Here is a 20,179-nt window from a genome sequence, read left to right on the forward strand (position 1 = left end):
AGGACGGGGCCAGCTCCAGGGGCTCCACTCACCGCTCCAGCCTCGGTCTTCACCGTCACTTTCCCTCCTTCTCTGCTCTGGATGGTCCCTTTCACAAAGGATTCCTTGGGCTCCGCCACAAAGACAGATGTCTTGGCATCAAAGGGCCTATTCTGGGCCTCGATGCGCTCCTTTTCAGACTTCCGAAGGAACGGAGCCGCCTCCCCGAAAATGGCCATTTCCTGGTCTGAACTCATGGCTGCTGAACTCAGAGGTCCTAATGGAGATGAAGCATTTCACATTAGAGATTCTGGACTGTCATGTGTATCAGTATATCTCTATATATTGGTGGGGATAGTTCATGGACACTGCCCCATCTGGAAATCTCCCCCAGGCAGGCCCCCTGTTCACCATGCTGTCATTACTGAAACAAACTTAATACCAAGCCTCAAATGCATTGAGGGTCGCTCTATAACCAGCCCTGTACTCAAGGCTTGGCACGCACTATTTTCTTTCAACATCCAAGACTAGCATCCTCCTCCAGGAGCTGGGCGTGGTATCTGTGTGCTGCTGAGGAGCTGGTGACCCTTGATCCCTTGATCTTTTTTGAGAAATGGTGCCTCCCTCCTAGAAGAGGGATTAGAGCATCTGCCTTTCTTAATTCACAGCCCGTGAGATCCTGGAGGACTACTTTGGGAACAAAGTTACATGATGACTGAGAAAGCAGTTTCAAATAGTGCAGGCTCCCATCTCGATGGAAAGTGCCATTTATTGTAATGGAAGAAAACTCCATTTCTTGTCCTAGATTGCAAGAGAACTTCATTTCCTCCTTTAGATACTCAGCCAGAAGTGCCCAGGGTCAGGCATTTTGGGGATGATAATTTTGTTTACCTCTTCTTCTCGGGTTGTGTGCTTATCAGTGTTTGCCTAACAGAATTTCTTTGCTTATTATATCTTATAATTGGCATATTATCATCCAATTAATCGGCTAAGTTAACTGAGGATAAAAGCCATAGAAATGTTATCCTCATATTATTATTTTTATTTTAAATTTATTTTATCGATGTTTAGTCAACATGCAGTATGATATTATCCTAATTCTTCTGCATTGAGGGGCTCCCTTTGCCCTTCCAAATTTCCTGCTGGAGAAGGCAGACTTGGACTGCTCCATTCTCTGTTAATTGCAGGTTGCCAGCGGCATCAGTAGAATGAAAGATTTGGCAAAGAATGTCGCTCCGTCATCACAGGATCCAGTTACTTGAAAGTCATTTTGATCTGCTACCCACCCGTGTCTCCCTCCAGAAACCCAGGGTGTAGTAGTTGGCCCTATTAATACCTTTATGTGCCTAACAAAAGGCTCACAGCATTTTAACTTCATGCAACAGTCAACACCGGGCAAGGGAACATTTTACAGGTTTTTAAGCAGCTTAAAGGAGGCTTTTTCCTAGGTACCTTCTTGCTTATTTGTTGGATATCATGTTTACTTAATGAATTGTAATAGCAGGATACGTTTTTATCAAAGTTGAGATTTTTGGCAAGAGAATCTTATTGCAGATCTCTTTTCCCTACAGAATGATGTTCTGTGGACAAACTAGTACTCCGTTAGCCGTTTCCTTGTTAAGCAAGAAGTGGTTAATGTTAATGATTGCATTCTGAATGAGTCTAAGTGCATTGTTCTGAAAGGCAAGTCCTCCTTCCCTCCCTCTCCAGCACCTTTCCTGAAGTACAGTCATTAAGGTATTTCCTGGGACCAGCACTTTCTCAAAGGTTGCTAAGTGACACAGTTCTACCCCAGAACCTCTCACCTTCTCTTCCAGGGACTGCTTAGTCCAAACCTTACCTTGTTAGCAAGTGAGAAGACGTAGCCTGGAAACAAGACAGTTCTATAAAAAAGAGGGGGAAAGCACTGTATTAGTTAACCAAAAGCACCCCCCTGCCCCAACACACATACACACATACAAAATCCCATCTGCATCTTGCTAGCTGTTGTCAACAGAAGGCTACAAAAGTCACTGTTGTAAAAAACGTGCAGTATCTAAAGGAGCTGTACCCGAGCAAGGAGCTGGAGCTGACGCCCGGCAGCGTGGTCAGTGTCCCTCTTGAAAGCCCGTAGCCCGTTCCCACTTACCTTGGAGCTTTTTAAAGCAGGACGAGTCAGCCTCATTCCAAGGGCTCTTTTATATGGATAGCTATGGAAACAATGCAGCTGCCTGTTCTTTCTCAAGTCAAAAGGAATTGTTTGGCAGAAAAAGTCTTGGCAGCCTTGCACCCCTGCATAATTCTCATTCATCTGAAGAATGGCTGGATATAATTAGAAATATTTTTCTTATTGAGTATGTGAATAAATCTCCTATGGATAATTTGAGAAGATGATCTGAAAGGAAGGTTCAGGCTGGTGGATAACGGCATTGGCGAGGCAGCCAGAATTACTGGCTTCTCTCATAAATTCTTTCCGGCCTAGCTGGGCATGCCATTCAGGTTTGCCTTGCGTCACCTTTCATATTTCACATCTTTGACGGTAGAAATAAAACACAAATGTTTGTTTTGATTTTGTGGGGATGAATTTTCACCTGTCGATCTTTCCTTCCCAGCCCTGCAAAATTAGGTTACATGTCTTCGAGAGTTTAAAAGGAAAGAAGGTCCTCTCCTTGCTCCAGTATTCTTGTGGTTTTGGGGAATATCCTCTTTAGCTGTTTTGCTTTGGCCCAAACTGGTCATCCATACAGGACATTTCTCCAGTCTGCCTACTCGTAGGGCTTGGCTCTGGGGAAAAATATTGAAGATTTTCTAGTAGTAAAAGGTGCTTTTGGGGACTACTTCCCAACATTTTCCATGTCAACACCGCCAGAAAGTAGTGATATATTAGTGTAGTTACACTAGAATAATAATTATGGATGTGATTTGGGTATATCTGTAAAGGGCTTGGTAAGAACATTTCTTTATATTTCTTTACATTTCTTTGTGTGATATAAGGATGAGATACATAAGACTAAGGAAAATATTAAATACTGAGTGCCTGAGTATACTGAGGAAATAAATCTTATTTATTTCCAAATAAGATCTTTCTTAAACTTTCAAGGAGAAATTTCAGCTAGATTCCATGAACAAAATTTGATTATATGTGACTTTATACTTGAAATTATGACACACATTTCCTGATCAAAACTTTGAACTTTGATCAAAACTTTGAAAATGATAGCATACGATATACGTACTATCATCGTGGGGAAACTTTGTGCAAGAAGGCAATTGAAATGTAAAACCACATATATGTATTTTTTGCAACTACTGAAATGATATCTTGACATTTTCCCAGCTCTTCTTTCTTTCTTTCTTTCTTTCTTTCTTTCTTTCTTTCTTTCTTTCTTTCTTTCTTTCTTTCTTTCTTTCCTGCTTGGGAACCCCTTCCTGCAGATGCGGATCCCTTCCAGCACCCCGTTACACCGCAGCTGGTGCAGGACAAGTTCATGCTCCATGGCCCCTGAAAGTATACATATGGATTACACTGCAGAGTTGTTGTTGTTGTTTTTAAAGGAAATGTGGCAGTCCTGCTTTGTGCCTTCACTCTAGAGCTTCTTACCGGGAGTCTTTGTTTCATTGGGGATGATACAGCGCACAAAATGAGGATGGGTACTCCTGAGGTTGGTCATCAGTTTGTTCAAGTTCTCCTGTAAGGTCAGGAAAGAGCCCGTTATCCCCAACTTTCGCCATGGTTGTGGGCATTTGGCGATGTCTATAAGTTCGATGTTTATGGCTGAGTTGAATGACCGGTATGGATCATTTCCATGTAAAGTAATAGCTTGCTATCCTTCTCCAGAGATGTAGGTTTCTCCTCATTACCTCTTTCTCCCCTTGAGTTGGAAGGAGTTACATATGGGAAGAAGCTTGACACAGGCCGTACTTCCTCCCTGGTCCATGGCTTCCCACATACACTTACAAGGCCATTGCTTTCTTATACAAGATGACCACACTTTCTTCTACCCGGCTCCATGGTTCTCCAGGGACGACATGTGAGCCTGCACCACACTGCTTTTTCTCATAAACATAGCTCTCCTTTCTAACCCAGTTAACTCTTAGGGCATAAATGTTATCTAAAGGGGAACAATCTTACCAGCTATAATTGAGGACTGACCAGATTAAGGACAAGAATACCCTATTAAATTTCCTATAGGCTAGCTGCTAGATTTTCATTAGCCTTACTGTTAATTTAATCTCTCTGAGTACCATGTCATTCATTGCTTAGTCTTATGACTCAGCCAGACTATGAATGGTAGAATATTCAGTTTTATAAAATTTCCTATAAAATATTTGGCATTGTGTTCCTTGGCATGAAAGATGAGCTAATAATTTCTGAGTAATTTGAACGTCTTCTCTCCAAAACTAGATTAACAGATATCATTAATCAGTGTCAGTCTTCCTCAGTGACTTGTGGAAAGAACTCTGTGGTTTTAAAAACAAATTCCTAAAGGAAGTGGGGAGTGTCAAAAACAGTTTCTTCCTTACTCTGAAAAGGGCAGACACGGTCTGGAAAGAAGAGCCTTTCTTCTTGCCACCTTTCTTGGCACCACCACTCGCCTCTGGAGAGCAAATAAGAAAAGGTGTCATTCAAGTGTGGTTTTGAACTGACAGGGCTATTTCTTGCTTGTTTATTGCCAATTTCTGCACGCATCTGATGGAGCAGTTTTTGGACACTACTGGCCTCTCCACTGGAGCCCAAATGACACTTAGCTGTCAACTAAGCTTGTATCCACTATTTGTGATTTTTTTCTTCCATTAGAAGATGAAGTAAAGGGCATTCACTTCACCATATAAAAATGGATCCTTAATGTTAGGACATGTGGAGACAAAATAACTTCAAAAATCATTAATAGAAGCTAGTCTAGATAGGCAGAAGGTTGTCATTCCATTGTCTTAAATATCCCCAGATACTCAATATCCAGCAGACGTGGAGGAAGAAGTAGGAAAGAATCATAGAAGCTGAGGCTTTTCATTGGTTGAGATCATAACAGTTTCTCTCTAACCCTTTGCAGTAAGTGAGACACAAATGTATGATTATAACGCAGCCTACTTAGTCAAAACTTGGAAGAACAATGGATCTGGCTCTGCAATCCTTCTGGCAGGGTTATGAGATCAGCCTCAAACTAACAGCACTTTTTGGAATACCTAGAGAAAGTGTTAGGATTCTTGAATATTACCTGCTTCAGCAGTTTGAGCCCCAGAGAAGAGGAAAGCTAGAGTTTTCACTGAAGACTTCTGGTACAGCCCAACCACGGTCTCGTTCAGGGGGTCCTTGTTCTTGTCCAGCCAGCCGGTGATGTTGTAGTCCACGGTGCCGGCATAGTGGATCAGTGAGAAGTGAGCCTCAGCCTTGCCTTTGACAACCTTGGGCTTCTGGAAGTTGGCCGACTTTCCAATATGCTGTTCATACAGCTTGTTCTTGAAGGAGGTGTCTGTGGCCTTGGGGAACATGCACTCTTCTTCCAGGATGGAGAAGATGCCCATGGGCTACATTAAAGCAAAACAAAATGCATATAGGGTAAATATGAGCTGTAAGATGTGCCAAGGAGTTTATGAGAAGACGTTACTGAGTGGACAGTTCAGAAGACCTTCTCGATGAGCTCGATGCAAGCAGCCAGGTCCATCCCGAAGTCGATGAAGGTCCACTCGATGCCCTCCTTCTTGTACTCCTCCTGCTCCAGCACGAACATGTGGTGGTTGAAGAACTGTTGCAGCTTCTCGTTGGTGAAGTTGATGCACAGCTGCTCCAGGCTGTTGAACTAAATAAATACATGAGTTCGCTTTTCTCTTGAGCAAGTTGAGCATTTTTAAATGTAGGACTTCTTAATTTAAAAATATATGTCGAATAGCCTTTAGATTACAGATATCAAAATCATGGTACCCGGAAGCACTATGAAATCTATTGTTTTCTCTGCTGCCATTTTACTACAGAATCCTAGATCATATTAAAGCTCTTGCCCTGCACTGGCTTAAGCTCACTCAGGGATTTTTCTGAGTTCCCACTTCATCATTTCATGTTTATTCCATTATCTTCTCCATTTTCCATTGACACAATTAAGAGCTAATGGGCAACCTATTTGGAGTTGGCTGCGAGGGGTCTCTGTTGTATGGAAATCACCAGTGTCTGCTTTGCAAGTAGACAATAATTGACACTGTTGTTCTTCTTCATTGGAAATTAAAACAAAATCAAGATACCAGCTATCATATACAGTGCGATAACACACTAGTGTTAAAAAACAACAACAACAACAACAACAAAAACCAGACACCAAAATGTTAACATTAACTTGATATAAATAGTGGTGTTAATAGGGGACCCTTCCCCTTGATTTGGTGTATTTTCTACAATGTCCGACTTTTGCTTTTATAATTAGAAAGAGATAAATTTCCTAAAACTGTAAGCAGGAAAACTATATTTCATCAAATAGGGATTTTTATCTTACAATATCCCATTAATGAGAATAAATGCTGACTTTATAAATTACTACTCTTTTTTTCTCTGTTCTTCTTGTCTTGTCTAAGTGTTTTTCAATGACTTCCCCCACCATATATTCAGAACATGTTATATGTTTCACGGGATTACTTTGACATTTTTATGTTAACTTCATTTGGCGCTGTGAGAGTTATAGGGCTACCTCCTCCCCCTGACACTGAGCTGGCTCCTAACCCTCTTTGGGTCCCATAGCAACTCAGAGTGCTCATCAAGTGCATGGTCTGTCATAGAAGGGGGACTGCCACTGCAGTAAATGCTTAGTAGTTACCCCATCATTCTCTTCTAAGGTTCAGCATAGCTTTTTGGGAGTAGTGAGAGAGGGTTATAATATTCACAGATTTCTTCTTATTGATATTTCTGTTGCCATACTGTAAAATCCCCTTACCAACCAGTTACCAACTCACGTCAAAGATCTCAAAGCCGGCGATGTCCAACACCCCGATGAAGTACTGCCTGGGCTGCTTGGTGTCCAGCTGCTGGTTGATACGGGTGACCATCCACAGGAACATCTTCTCATAGATGGCTTTGGCCAGAGCACCCACAGCATTGGTCACCTTGAAAAACAAAAATATATCTCTTGAGGTTATCAGAGGACTGTAAAAATGCTTGATTCCTGCCTGTGAATTTGAATTATGCACCTACCTGCTCTACCGTCTGGCCTTTGGTGACGTACTCATTGCCAACCTTGACCCTGGGGTAGCAGAGGGCTTTAAGCAGGTCAGCAGAGTTCAGACCCTGGAGATAGGCCGCCTTGTCAGCAACTGAAAGGAAGAAAGGATAAAACAATGTTATTATGGCCCAAGGCAACCCATTTTCTCAAAAAAAATGTTTTTAAGCTACAGACATTTTGTGCAGTGTTTTCAGAATATCTCTTTGAGCATTCTTACCCATTTCTTTTTCACTAAGTTCAAGACTTTTATTATGGGTAGTGTGCCCTAAGGAACTTCATAGATGATAGAAAACATCTATTTAACACAATGCTTCACATACTATATTATCTGGGTATACTTTAAAACTCAATTCTTAAAAATGATTTTGTCTTCCTTGAAAAACTCAAGGGTAACAAGTTAAGAATGTGATTTTCAAACAAAAAATCGGGGATGACTTAGTTGGTTACCTTCGGTGCCATCTGGCTCAGCCTGTTCTTCCCGCTGCTTCTGCTTGAACTTCAAGTTCCCGTAATGCATCACAGACCCTGTGAGCTTGTAGATGGAAACTTTCTCATCATTAGTGAAGCCCAGAATATCAATAGCGCTCTGCCAATATAACCAAGAGAATAACTGTTAGGTTTATGATCCACATGCTTACTATGCATTGTTCACATTCTGATTCCTGACATGTTGGTCAAACTGAGGAAATTATCATTGCTGATGGGGGTGCAAGGAACACTTTAGAGAGGGCTGTTGATTAACCAAAGGCTAGTGGGAGTTAATCAACCAAAGGCCAGCACTGAGCTTTAGAATTATAGGTGCAGACCCTATATCTGCAAACCCTAGCAGATTGAAGAAGGAAACTTAAGATAGAGAACAAGATAGTAAACTTAAGGAACTTATTGTTTTTGAGAAGTGGTATGGATCTCATTCATGTAGATTACCCAAAAAAAAAAATGTGGTTTAGATAAATTCAGAAATGATAGACCTTTAAAAGTCACGTGTTGTGGGGGCACATCTTCATCTTTTTGGCTGACTTCAGGTGGCACATCCGTGCTCAACTTTGAACCCTCTTTTGCTATTTCTACTAGAAACTGAATATTTATCTGGAGGGACCATTGCTCTAACCCAACATCATCATTCTGAGTTTCTTGTGTTGCACTTACATCTGTGGCCATCAGTTCTTCTTGATCATCAATGCTAGCCACACTGATCTCCCCTTGACTGACAAATGGGTAGTCATATGGGTTGGTGGTGATCAGAAGCATTTCTAAATACATGGAACAGAGAAAAGGTAAGCAGAATGAACCCCTTCATTAAAACAAGAGATATCTAGACAAAGTCTAAGACAATCTATAAAGCTCAAGAAGATTATCACATACTGGGACAAGTTATATCTGTAAGAATGATCAGCACAGTGCTGACTATTAAAAATCCAGAATTGGAAACAACCTAAATATCCTTTAAAAGGTATTGCTAAATAAGTTATGCTTATCTCTAGAATATAACATGATGCAACCATTAGAAATAATAATGTGGAGCTATAATTGGTGACATGGAAAAAAACCATGATACGGTATTGCTCGATGAAAAAAGTATATCACAGAAGAACACTGACATAGGATTCCAGTTACTGTATGTCTGAGTATCTATATGTACAGAAAATGAGTACAATGATATTCACCCAAGTGTTCACAGTGGTTATTTCATAGTGATAGGATTTGAAGGTGCTAAATTTTTGCTTTTCATTTCTATAATCACAATAAACTCACAAAACTACTTTTGAAATCAAGGTGATAAAACTGACAAAATTCAGTCATGGAATACTAGGAGATGGAGAGGGGCTGGTGCAATCATTCTAGAAAGGGATTATGACATTTCTTACCAATTAGTTCTGGTTTCTTGTTCGATGTGATCTGATAAAAAATATGATAGCTCCTTTCAGCCTTAAGCTGGAAAGTAACTCTAGACTTCTCTAGCAGATCTGGAAGGAAATAACCAACAGGGCAATACAAAAATTCATGTGGGATGCACATTTTACTTTGGGTTGACTTTGTAGGTTATAGGAAGCAGAAATGACTATAAAGGAGATCCAAGCACTCACATGTTTCAATATCAGCAGAAGCCAGCTTCCCTGTGGTGCCAAAGTGGATTCTGATGAATTTACCCTTGAAAGGAAAACTAATATTACTACTTTGTTTTCAAATCATATCAAATCTTTGGGAAACTCAATATACTTGGAATGCTAATGGGTTGATATTAAATCAATCCAGAGACTGATTGTATGAGTCAGAAAAGGTATATCTCCTGTTTCTTTAGGTAAAAGAATTTTATCTTTGATTTTCATATTGTAAATAATTGTAGGTAATGACAGGTGAGAAAGAACTCAGATATAGGGTCACATATCTTTTTAGATGGGACTCGGATCCATGTTATTACATGCTCAGAGGGAAAGGAGAAGCCCGATGCAGTATAATGTGAACGAAAAAGATTTAAAGAACATATTCACAAACACCCCATATACTGTGACCAGTGAACAGTGCCCGTACTTGTGTCTGCAACTTACAAAGCGAGAGGAGTTATCATTCCTCACGGTCTTGGCGTTGCCAAAGGCCTCCAGTAGGGGGTTGGCGCTGATGATTTGATCTTCAAGGGTCCCCTGCAAAGGCAAGAGCGGTCCTTACCTCCATCTAGGGCTCCAGACTTTCCAAGAGCCCTGAGAGTCTAGAGTCTGGCCGCAGACCCACCTGAATTTTGCCAGAGGTAATTTCCTCCTTCTTCTTCTCCCCAGTGACTGCAATTGTTGCAAAGTACTGGATGACACGCTTGGTGTTCACAGTCTTCCCCGCACCAGATTCTCCGCTGTCAAACAAAAACTAAGTGAGATGAAGTTCCAAACCTGGCAACCATCGCAGCCATGAGAAGAAAGCATAAAATTTACTTACGTGATCAGGATTGACTGATTCTCTCGGTCTACAAGAGAGAAATCATAGACATTTAATAGTGGGGTTTTGGTTTTTGTTTTGTATTTTTGTAAACCGTGAGTAAAGTAAAATGGAATAAACTTAGTATTTTTCAGACTGGCCTTTGCAATCCCTAGGGCTTTTCCAGTGCCCCTTCCATGTACCCCAGTACTTCCCCACACCCCACCTCTGACTTCAGGGCATGTGCATCTGTTTAAACAGAACACTGCAACAAAACACCGGACTTTTTTTTTTTTTTTTTTTTGTAATATTCTGTCACTAAGGACATATCAGAAGTGGACTGAGCCTTCACTTGGGTTTAGATGACAACTCTAGCAGTGAATAGTGAGTGTTTATTGTAGGTGTAAGAACTCATGAAAAGTAAGCATTTTAACATGCAGGATGGGGTAAATACAGCACAGGTGGTAGCTTTGGAAGTAATCACGGCTTTAGTCATAGTGTGAGGGAAAGGTTTGTTTTACTCTCTTCAAAGACGAGTTCTCTAAGTCCTTTCCCCAGTTAGCTAGGACTAGGCTGGCTGAGGTAGTCTTCCAGGGAGAAGATTCATGGCAAAGCTGTTTTAATACCAAATACACCTTAAAATCTGGAGCGCATGGAGGCTGGCTCAGGATAGGAGCATTTATGCCCTCCCTAATAGAGAGGGCATTCATTGGTCACAGTTTCTGACATTGAGGATAAGACAGGGGCAGATTGTACTCTTCCAGATTTTGGCTCTTGGCAATGGGAGCACAGTTTGTACGTGTGATTGCGTGTGTGCACACACATAAACGTTTGTCATTTTTGCTCAAGCTTTTCTAGTTTCTGAGTCATTCAAAAACAAATTCTCTCACTATGGCCAACCTCTGTTGCCTTTTAGAAGTTGAAGAGACCATGAGCAATTGTGTGATGGTAAGGATTGCAAATCATCTTTTACACCCCCTCCTTCCTGGACCGCCTCCCTCACCAAAACACCAGCCCAACCGAGGGGGCTCAAAGAGCATCCCAAGACCGTTAGTGTCTCTCTCTCCTGTGGTTCCAAAAAGATTATGCACACACAAAGCATTTAACTCACCCGTCAACATGAACTGGTAGGCGTTGTCAGAGATGGAAAAGATGTGGGGCGGGGCCTCCTGGCGCTTCTTGCCTCGGTAGGCGGTCACCACCTCGGGGTTGTAGACCGGCAGCCACTTGTAGGGGTTCACGGTGACGCAGAAGAGGCCCGAGTAGGTCTACCCAAGGGAATGAGAAAGAGCTTTTCCCGTCAGGTGTGCAATTCACTTGTTAAACGAATTCTGACTCAAAGGAGCACTTTAAGGAAGTATCCTACATTTCCTGAAGGCATTGGCATGAAAATTAGTTGGAACTTTCAACAGTGAGATAGCAAGATCCTTGAAGGAAGGGCTCACAGTTTTGACTTTTTATTGTTCCTCTTGGGACTTAGCATAATGATTTTTGGATAATAGGAGCTCCAAAGGATTTTTGTTTTTTGTTTTTGAGGGTTTTTTTTTTTTTTTTTAATGTGTAGGGTGAGACATTTTTACTGTGTTTTAGGAGATATGTGTGTATTTCCTTTGCAGCATTAAGATCGTTCAGATGCATGAAAACAGAAGTTTGGACACAACTGAAGTGCCCAATTATAAAGAGTTGGTTAGGGGAACTGTGGCAATCCTAAGACAGTATGATGCAGGCATGTAATTAAGGATCCAGCAATCCTGGGGCGACATTTGCAGAACACTATTAAGCTATAAAGACACAGAACCCAAAATGATGTAAGTACATCATGATTAAACAGGGAACATTTCAAAATCTTAAACAACTGGAGTAAAACGGGCATGGACCAGTCAGAACAGATGCTAACCCTAATCACGAGGGACACCTGTGTGGGTGTTGTCTGGCTGAGCGTCAGCACCGGCTGAACTACACAAAATTGTCAACGTGATGTAGTAAGTTCAATTGTGTATTATGTGCCAGACCCCTGCAAGGCACCTGGAATGAAGGGTGAGGTACATTCCTTGGGAAGCTCCTGGTCTACGGTCTGTGCTGGGGGAAGACGTGTGAAGGGATGGACCATCAGAGCTGGGGCTGGGGCAGAGACCATAGGACTAGGACACCCCACTCCACCTGGGGAAGATGGGAGGCTTCCTCCAGGGGGTGGCCTTCGTGTACAGGGGACCATAACACACAGATAGAAATTGCTGTCCTTCTGGAAGCTTTCTGAAAATGAGCAAAATTTGGTCTTTAAAAACATTTTTATGCATTGAAGTGTAAGTGTATCATTTCCCCCTGGATGATTCTACAACTAGAACAGGGTGGGGGGTTGCTGAGGTATAAACAGTAGCTGCTCCCGTGTTTGCTCAGGGGACATGTGGCCAACCCACTCCACATGGACAATGGCCTTGCCCAGCTTTGGATGGGAAGACAAAGGATCAAGTACTGGCTCTTGTGTTATGCCTTACAACAGCACTAGTGGACCTTGTAACTCGTTAACTAACTGATGTGCTAGCTAGTTAACATGTGCGATGACTAGTTACAGCACTAGTGAAAGCAAAATGGGTCACTGCTTTTGATCCATTTATATGACAGTGGAAGTAATGGGCTGGCAGGTCCAAGGTCATGGCTATAAAAACCACTTGGGCCGGGGAGGCACTCACGTAGATCATCCAGGCTGCATAACGCTCTTTGAGGTTGTACAGCACGGCGGGCTCGTGCAGGTGGGTCATCATGGCCATGTCCTCGATCTTGTCGTACTTGGGAGGGTTCATGGGGTAGACTTGATCATCTTTCACTGTCAGAGTCTGGCAAACGGGGACGATAACGGCTCAGGTGAGTCGAGAGACCAAACACAAGAACTGATAGGACGGGGCCAGCTCCAGGGGCTCCACTCACCGCTCCAGCCTCGGTCTTCACCGTCACTTTCCCTCCTTCTCTGCTCTGGATGGTCCCTTTCACAAAGGATTCCTTGGGCTCCGCCACAAAGACAGATGTCTTGGCATCAAAGGGCCTATTCTGGGCCTCGATGCGCTCCTTTTCAGACTTCCGAAGGAACGGAGCCGCCTCCCCGAAAATGGCCATTTCCTGGTCTGAACTCATGGCTGCTGAACTCAGAGGTCCTAATGGAGATGAAGCATTTCACATTAGAGATTCTGGACTGTCATGTGTATCAGTATATCTCTATATATTGGTGGGGATAGTTCATGGACACTGCCCCATCTGGAAATCTCCCCCAGGCAGGCCCCCTGTTCACCATGCTGTCATTACTGAAACAAACTTAATACCAAGCCTCAAATGCATTGAGGGTCGCTCTATAACCAGCCCTGTACTCAAGGCTTGGCACGCACTATTTTCTTTCAACATCCAAGACTAGCATCCTCCTCCAGGAGCTGGGCGTGGTATCTGTGTGCTGCTGAGGAGCTGGTGACCCTTGATCCCTTGATCTTTTTTGAGAAATGGTGCCTCCCTCCTAGAAGAGGGATTAGAGCATCTGCCTTTCTTAATTCACAGCCCGTGAGATCCTGGAGGACTACTTTGGGAACAAAGTTACATGATGACTGAGAAAGCAGTTTCAAATAGTGCAGGCTCCCATCTCGATGGAAAGTGCCATTTATTGTAATGGAAGAAAACTCCATTTCTTGTCCTAGATTGCAAGAGAACTTCATTTCCTCCTTTAGATACTCAGCCAGAAGTGCCCAGGGTCAGGCATTTTGGGGATGATAATTTTGTTTACCTCTTCTTCTCGGGTTGTGTGCTTATCAGTGTTTGCCTAACAGAATTTCTTTGCTTATTATATCTTATAATTGGCATATTATCATCCAATTAATCGGCTAAGTTAACTGAGGATAAAAGCCATAGAAATGTTATCCTCATATTATTATTTTTATTTTAAATTTATTTTATCGATGTTTAGTCAACATGCAGTATGATATTATCCTAATTCTTCTGCATTGAGGGGCTCCCTTTGCCCTTCCAAATTTCCTGCTGGAGAAGGCAGACTTGGACTGCTCCATTCTCTGTTAATTGCAGGTTGCCAGCGGCATCAGTAGAATGAAAGATTTGGCAAAGAATGTCGCTCCGTCATCACAGGATCCAGTTACTTGAAAGTCATTTTGATCTGCTACCCACCCGTGTCTCCCTCCAGAAACCCAGGGTGTAGTAGTTGGCCCTATTAATACCTTTATGTGCCTAACAAAAGGCTCACAGCATTTTAACTTCATGCAACAGTCAACACCGGGCAAGGGAACATTTTACAGGTTTTTAAGCAGCTTAAAGGAGGCTTTTTCCTAGGTACCTTCTTGCTTATTTGTTGGATATCATGTTTACTTAATGAATTGTAATAGCAGGATACGTTTTTATCAAAGTTGAGATTTTTGGCAAGAGAATCTTATTGCAGATCTCTTTTCCCTACAGAATGATGTTCTGTGGACAAACTAGTACTCCGTTAGCCGTTTCCTTGTTAAGCAAGAAGTGGTTAATGTTAATGATTGCATTCTGAATGAGTCTAAGTGCATTGTTCTGAAAGGCAAGTCCTCCTTCCCTCCCTCTCCAGCACCTTTCCTGAAGTACAGTCATTAAGGTATTTCCTGGGACCAGCACTTTCTCAAAGGTTGCTAAGTGACACAGTTCTACCCCAGAACCTCTCACCTTCTCTTCCAGGGACTGCTTAGTCCAAACCTTACCTTGTTAGCAAGTGAGAAGACGTAGCCTGGAAACAAGACAGTTCTATAAAAAAGAGGGGGAAAGCACTGTATTAGTTAACCAAAAGCACCCCCCTGCCCCAACACACATACACACATACAAAATCCCATCTGCATCTTGCTAGCTGTTGTCAACAGAAGGCTACAAAAGTCACTGTTGTAAAAAACGTGCAGTATCTAAAGGAGCTGTACCCGAGCAAGGAGCTGGAGCTGACGCCCGGCAGCGTGGTCAGTGTCCCTCTTGAAAGCCCGTAGCCCGTTCCCACTTACCTTGGAGCTTTTTAAAGCAGGACGAGTCAGCCTCATTCCAAGGGCTCTTTTATATGGATAGCTATGGAAACAATGCAGCTGCCTGTTCTTTCTCAAGTCAAAAGGAATTGTTTGGCAGAAAAAGTCTTGGCAGCCTTGCACCCCTGCATAATTCTCATTCATCTGAAGAATGGCTGGATATAATTAGAAATATTTTTCTTATTGAGTATGTGAATAAATCTCCTATGGATAATTTGAGAAGATGATCTGAAAGGAAGGTTCAGGCTGGTGGATAACGGCATTGGCGAGGCAGCCAGAATTACTGGCTTCTCTCATAAATTCTTTCCGGCCTAGCTGGGCATGCCATTCAGGTTTGCCTTGCGTCACCTTTCATATTTCACATCTTTGACGGTAGAAATAAAACACAAATGTTTGTTTTGATTTTGTGGGGATGAATTTTCACCTGTCGATCTTTCCTTCCCAGCCCTGCAAAATTAGGTTACATGTCTTCGAGAGTTTAAAAGGAAAGAAGGTCCTCTCCTTGCTCCAGTATTCTTGTGGTTTTGGGGAATATCCTCTTTAGCTGTTTTGCTTTGGCCCAAACTGGTCATCCATACAGGACATTTCTCCAGTCTGCCTACTCGTAGGGCTTGGCTCTGGGGAAAAATATTGAAGATTTTCTAGTAGTAAAAGGTGCTTTTGGGGACTACTTCCCAACATTTTCCATGTCAACACCGCCAGAAAGTAGTGATATATTAGTGTAGTTACACTAGAATAATAATTATGGATGTGATTTGGGTATATCTGTAAAGGGCTTGGTAAGAACATTTCTTTATATTTCTTTACATTTCTTTGTGTGATATAAGGATGAGATACATAAGACTAAGGAAAATATTAAATACTGAGTGCCTGAGTATACTGAGGAAATAAATCTTATTTATTTCCAAATAAGATCTTTCTTAAACTTTCAAGGAGAAATTTCAGCTAGATTCCATGAACAAAATTTGATTATATGTGACTTTATACTTGAAATTATGACACACATTTCCTGATCAAAACTTTGAACTTTGATCAAAACTTTGAAAATGATAGCATACGATATACGTACTATCATCGTGGGGAAACTTTGTGCAAGAAGGCAATTGAAATGTAAAACCACATATATGTATTTTTTGCAACTACTGAAATGATATCTTGACATTTTCCCAGCTCTTCTTTCTTTCTTTCTTTCTTTCTTTCTTTCTTTCTTTCTTTCTTTCTTTCTTTCTTTCTTTCTTTCTTCCTCTTCTTTCCGACTTTCTTCTTTTCTTTCCGATATGTTGAAATTTCTAGGACAATGAGAATAAATTCTGAATCCACTTGAACTCTTTCTCTTCCATATCAAATATTTCCAAAGATGTTGACGTACTGGTTTTCCAAAGTCTATGTGTTAAAGGGGTCACCATGCTGCTAAGTTGGTCACCACTCAAAGGGCACATCAGCCAGGAACACACAGAAGTGTCTGCTGTATTAAAGTGTAAGGTCTAGAGCTCCCTCCACCAGGACAACCTACTTAGCCTTCCAGTGCCCTTACCCTGGCTGGCCGCCCTCTGGGCTGCATGCCCTATCCCAGGCATCCTGGAACACCAGCCTTCCCAGCATCTCCAGGGGTCTCTTTCCTGTAGCTGGGTCACACTCTCAGCTGGCTGCTAAAATCCATGTTCTCCTTGGTTCCACTCAGCACACGGCAAACACCACCATTGTGCTTGCCTCCTTTGGGGATTGTAGGGTACACTTTCAGACTCTCGTTCAGCGCAGGCCACACTTTGTGGCTCCCTCGGGTAGTATTCTCATAGCCAGAGACCTCCTCCCGGTGTTCTGGCCTCCCGGCCCATCCAGCCACCTCTAGACCAAAGGGATCAACATTTCATGGCACATCTGTAACTTTCTGATGCCAAGACACATTGCTTGGACACCTCTGCTTTCAGATGAACTGTGGTTCTGCTTCCTTATACTCAGCAGCAATTTGTAGTGCCCAGACCAATATTTTGATATTTTCTTACTCCATTCCTGCTGCCCCTGCACGTTATCTTTATGCATCATTAACTCTTTTTTATTTTGTGTCCTTTGCAAAATGTCCGTCACTTCCCATTCCCCTCACAATGATATATTCTGCTTCCGTACTTGGTAAAATCCTTTGGTGAATACCATATTTACAGAAAAAAGCTGTCTAATATATTACTTTTTTGATGTAAAAAAAGAAAATGAGAAGCCTCATTCCCAATGGGGGAGAAATACACCTCCATTGTTCCCTGTGCCAACTGGCTCATGATTTGTGACTGGTAAATGTTGCCTGAGAACTAGGGCCTAAGGAAAACGTCAGTCAGGACAATCTGCTTTTACACTTTATGAATAAATCAAAGATACACATTCACTTCCATCATTTTTCTTGACTTCACCAAAATTTTGACCCCTGCTGTAATGAGTTAGGGAATTTCTGCTTTCCAGTGCTTACTTACCCTTTGGGATATCTGTCATGTTTAGGTCTATTGACAACTCAGTAATAGAAGGATTTGAAGAATGAGTACTGATCTGTGCAAGGCAAGGAAGTTCAAAGGGAAGAGTAGCCACTGACCCCGTCTTCAGGAGGTTATAATCTAACTGAGAAATCTAACTGAAGAAAGTCCCAGTGAAGTGGCTCCTTCAGTGAAGGTCACCTTCAGAACAGGGGGATCATACCTTGAAAAAAATGCTGTGTACAAGTTCTTTGCAGGGAGGGAGCCATATTTTATGCATCTGTTTGGTTCTTATCAACCCCTAGAATGGTAGGAACCTATGGAAGGCATCCCCCACATTCTGGTTTACAAATTTCAGATGCCCCAGGTTTCTTTATCCTGATCATCCTTGTCCCTGTCAAGTGGAATTGGATCTTGGATTTGACTTCTGACTACACACCAACCGATTATCCTTAGAAATTTACTAAACCTTTCCAAAGCTCTGTTTCCAGATCTATAAAACGGATGATGAAATAATACCCCATAAGGGTTTTTGAGGAATAAATAAGATAATAGCATGCTTAGAAGCTTAGAAAAGTATATGGCACCCATTACTAACTCAACAGGTATTAACTATTGTGGTTATATGGCCCCCATCTTTTGTTTGTTCTTACTCTGAACTTGGTGGTGGTGATGTGGTTTCCTTCATTGCTTGTTTCATGATCATTTCGGTTACCCAGCAAATATTTGTAGAGTGTTACCACACGCCAGGCTCTTAGGTGAGCTCCCACTGCCACCAAGGAATACCCTCCTCTCTTTTGTATCATTTGTATGTCTTATGTATATTAAAATCCAGATAGGAGCGCCTGGGTGGCTCAGTCGGTTAAGTGTCTGCCTTCAGCTCAGGTCATGATCTCAGGGTCCTGGGATCGAGCCCTGCATCGGGCTCCCAGCTCGGCAGGGAGTCTGCTTCTCCCTCTCCCTCTGTGCTCTCTCTTTCTCAACTAAATAAATAAAGTCTTAAATAAAAATAAAGAACAGATGAAACTGAAAGAAGCATGACCCCAGAATTAAAGAGGTGAGAGATTAAGTCTCAGAAGAGTCGGAATCCAAGAAGACAGTATTCCATTGGCCATTTCCCTCTGTTTTCCAGAGATTGGATCCCAGACCGAGCAGCTCACCTGTTGAAAACCATGGGCGTTGATGATGTTTTCCAGTAGTGTTTGTCTTCTGGTCCAAACTTGATACCTTTGCCCCAGCAGCCCCTATGTTTAAGGTCCCATCAGCAGGAATCTGTATTTCCAAGTGTCATCTGTAGAACTTTCTGAAAATCTGCTTAATAAAAGAAAAATGGCAACTGGTTAGCAAAAGGGCCTAGAGGAGCGCTCGTAATTTAAAGTTTTTGAGAGAAATGATGAGGATCATCCATAAGCCGTTTAGAATGTGATTTTGTCAGCTATTACATGGCTCTTCTCAGTAGTTGCATTGAGCTTTCAAATCATACATTAATTACTCAGTCAGAATTTGAAATAGAAAGAGGGAAAGCCTGAGTCTGTGAGCACTCACGGGTGGAATTGTTCAGGAAGTTTCTGGGAATGTGCTGCACTAAAATATAAAAATCCCAAGGCTTGTTGCATCCAAAGCATCCAAGTTTAGCCCTTAGGAGTGAGGAAGTGTGGACCACACTTGGTGCCAATCATCCCGTAGTTCTAACATAGAGCACATAATCTCTGGGTAGGTAAGGGAATTTGGTGAGCTTTCATGGTGAAATCTGGGAGAGGCAAAACTAACTCCCTTAAGGCTAAACCATTGCTTTTTCTAATTACAAAAATAATATAGGTAAAGGGATAGTCTAGAAATTTGGAAAAAGAACAAAAAAAGAATGAGAGACAAGAGAACTTATCTCTTAATGGTAGATGTGGAGAAAAATGCACTTATGCATATCTTAGCATTCACTTATCAAGTTGTATCAGATTAATTATCCAATTAAGAGGTATAATCAGTATGTGTACGGTCTCGATTTTCTTCCTGCTTATCACATAATAGACATCAATACGTGTTAATTGAATACCTCAGGGATAAATGAACATTATTTTGCTAATGTCCCTATGTACATAGCATTTTACAGCCTGTAAGTATCTTCTAAGCATTAGCTCACTTTTTTTCTTCCCAAGTTCTGGAACATGGACAGGGCAGATAAACTCTTTTCATTTTATATTTGAAGAAACTATGATCCAGAGGGGTGTGAAATGTCTTGCAGAATCACAGTGGAACTGAAGTAAAGATTTTCTGCTCCACTCCCCATTGTTTTTAATGCTTAATATATGTAACTCTGACTGTTGCTCATTCCAGAATTACTATGACTCCTTTAGGCTGACCATTAAGACATAGGTTAGTAAGCTTCCTGCTAGCTTCAAGCAGGCATCCTGCAACATTGTGCAGAAGGTAAACTGACATACCAATAATATAGCTATAGCTATTCCTGAATGCAGGAAAATTTTAAGTATAGAGCCCCTGAGGAGAGGAGATGGAGTAGCTGCTCTGCTCTCCCCGACCCCTTTGCATTGACTGTGACAGAACACGCAGATTTCTTTAGTGAAGAGATGGCATCTGTTGAGGGATCAGACTTCATAAAAAGACATCCCCGATGGTTTGTAAGGAA

The 20,179-nt window shown here is 41.9% G+C and overlaps 2 protein-coding genes across 2 annotated transcripts in view; both read right to left on the bottom strand.

Moving 5' to 3' along the window:
- LOC111161092 (myosin-2-like) overlaps window positions 1-2,120 on the bottom strand; it is a 38,537-nt gene extending 36,417 nt beyond the window's left edge. The window contains exons 1-3 of the mRNA XM_022524575.1: window positions 2,108-2,120; window positions 1,820-1,862; window positions 33-256 (exon numbers count right to left, since the gene is read on the bottom strand). Of these exons, the coding sequence (XP_022380283.1) occupies window positions 33-236 (204 nt within the window). The 5' untranslated portion in view covers window positions 237-256; window positions 1,820-1,862; window positions 2,108-2,120. The remainder of the gene's footprint in view (window positions 1-32; window positions 257-1,819; window positions 1,863-2,107) is intronic.
- Window positions 248-15,077, bottom strand: LOC111161093 (myosin-2-like). The gene is made up of 21 exons (XM_022524576.1): window positions 15,065-15,077; window positions 14,777-14,819; window positions 12,990-13,213; window positions 12,755-12,898; window positions 11,176-11,332; window positions 10,086-10,113; window positions 9,888-10,002; window positions 9,707-9,799; window positions 9,245-9,308; window positions 9,026-9,124; window positions 8,307-8,410; window positions 7,608-7,746; window positions 7,133-7,251; window positions 6,895-7,044; window positions 5,586-5,756; window positions 5,175-5,484; window positions 4,483-4,556; window positions 3,560-3,647; window positions 3,374-3,460; window positions 1,820-1,845; window positions 248-256 (listed from the first exon to the last, which is right to left on the bottom strand). Exons 3-21 carry the CDS (start codon window positions 13,191-13,193, stop codon window positions 248-250), a joined length of 2,181 nt encoding a protein of 726 aa, XP_022380284.1. The 5' UTR covers window positions 13,194-13,213; window positions 14,777-14,819; window positions 15,065-15,077.
- Between the last annotated feature and the right edge of the window lie 5,102 nt (window positions 15,078-20,179).

The sequence above is a fragment of the Enhydra lutris genome, unplaced genomic scaffold (assembly GCF_002288905.1).
Source record: "Enhydra lutris kenyoni isolate GAN:26980312 unplaced genomic scaffold, ASM228890v2 scaffoldscaffold82, whole genome shotgun sequence".
In the NCBI taxonomy this organism is placed as follows: Eukaryota; Metazoa; Chordata; class Mammalia; order Carnivora; family Mustelidae; genus Enhydra; species Enhydra lutris.

Coding starts and splice junctions, on each gene's coding strand:
- LOC111161093 (XM_022524576.1), bottom strand. CDS start 13,193: ATGAGTTCAGACCAGGAAATGGCCATTTTCGGGGAGGCGGCTCCGTTC. Junction 9,800..9,887: donor TTACCTCTGGCAAAATTCAG/GTGGGTCTGCGG, acceptor TTGCCTTTGCAG/GGGACCCTTGAAGATCAAAT. Junction 5,485..5,585: donor GCATCGAGCTCATCGAGAAG/GTCTTCTGAACT, acceptor GCTTTAATGTAG/CCCATGGGCATCTTCTCCAT.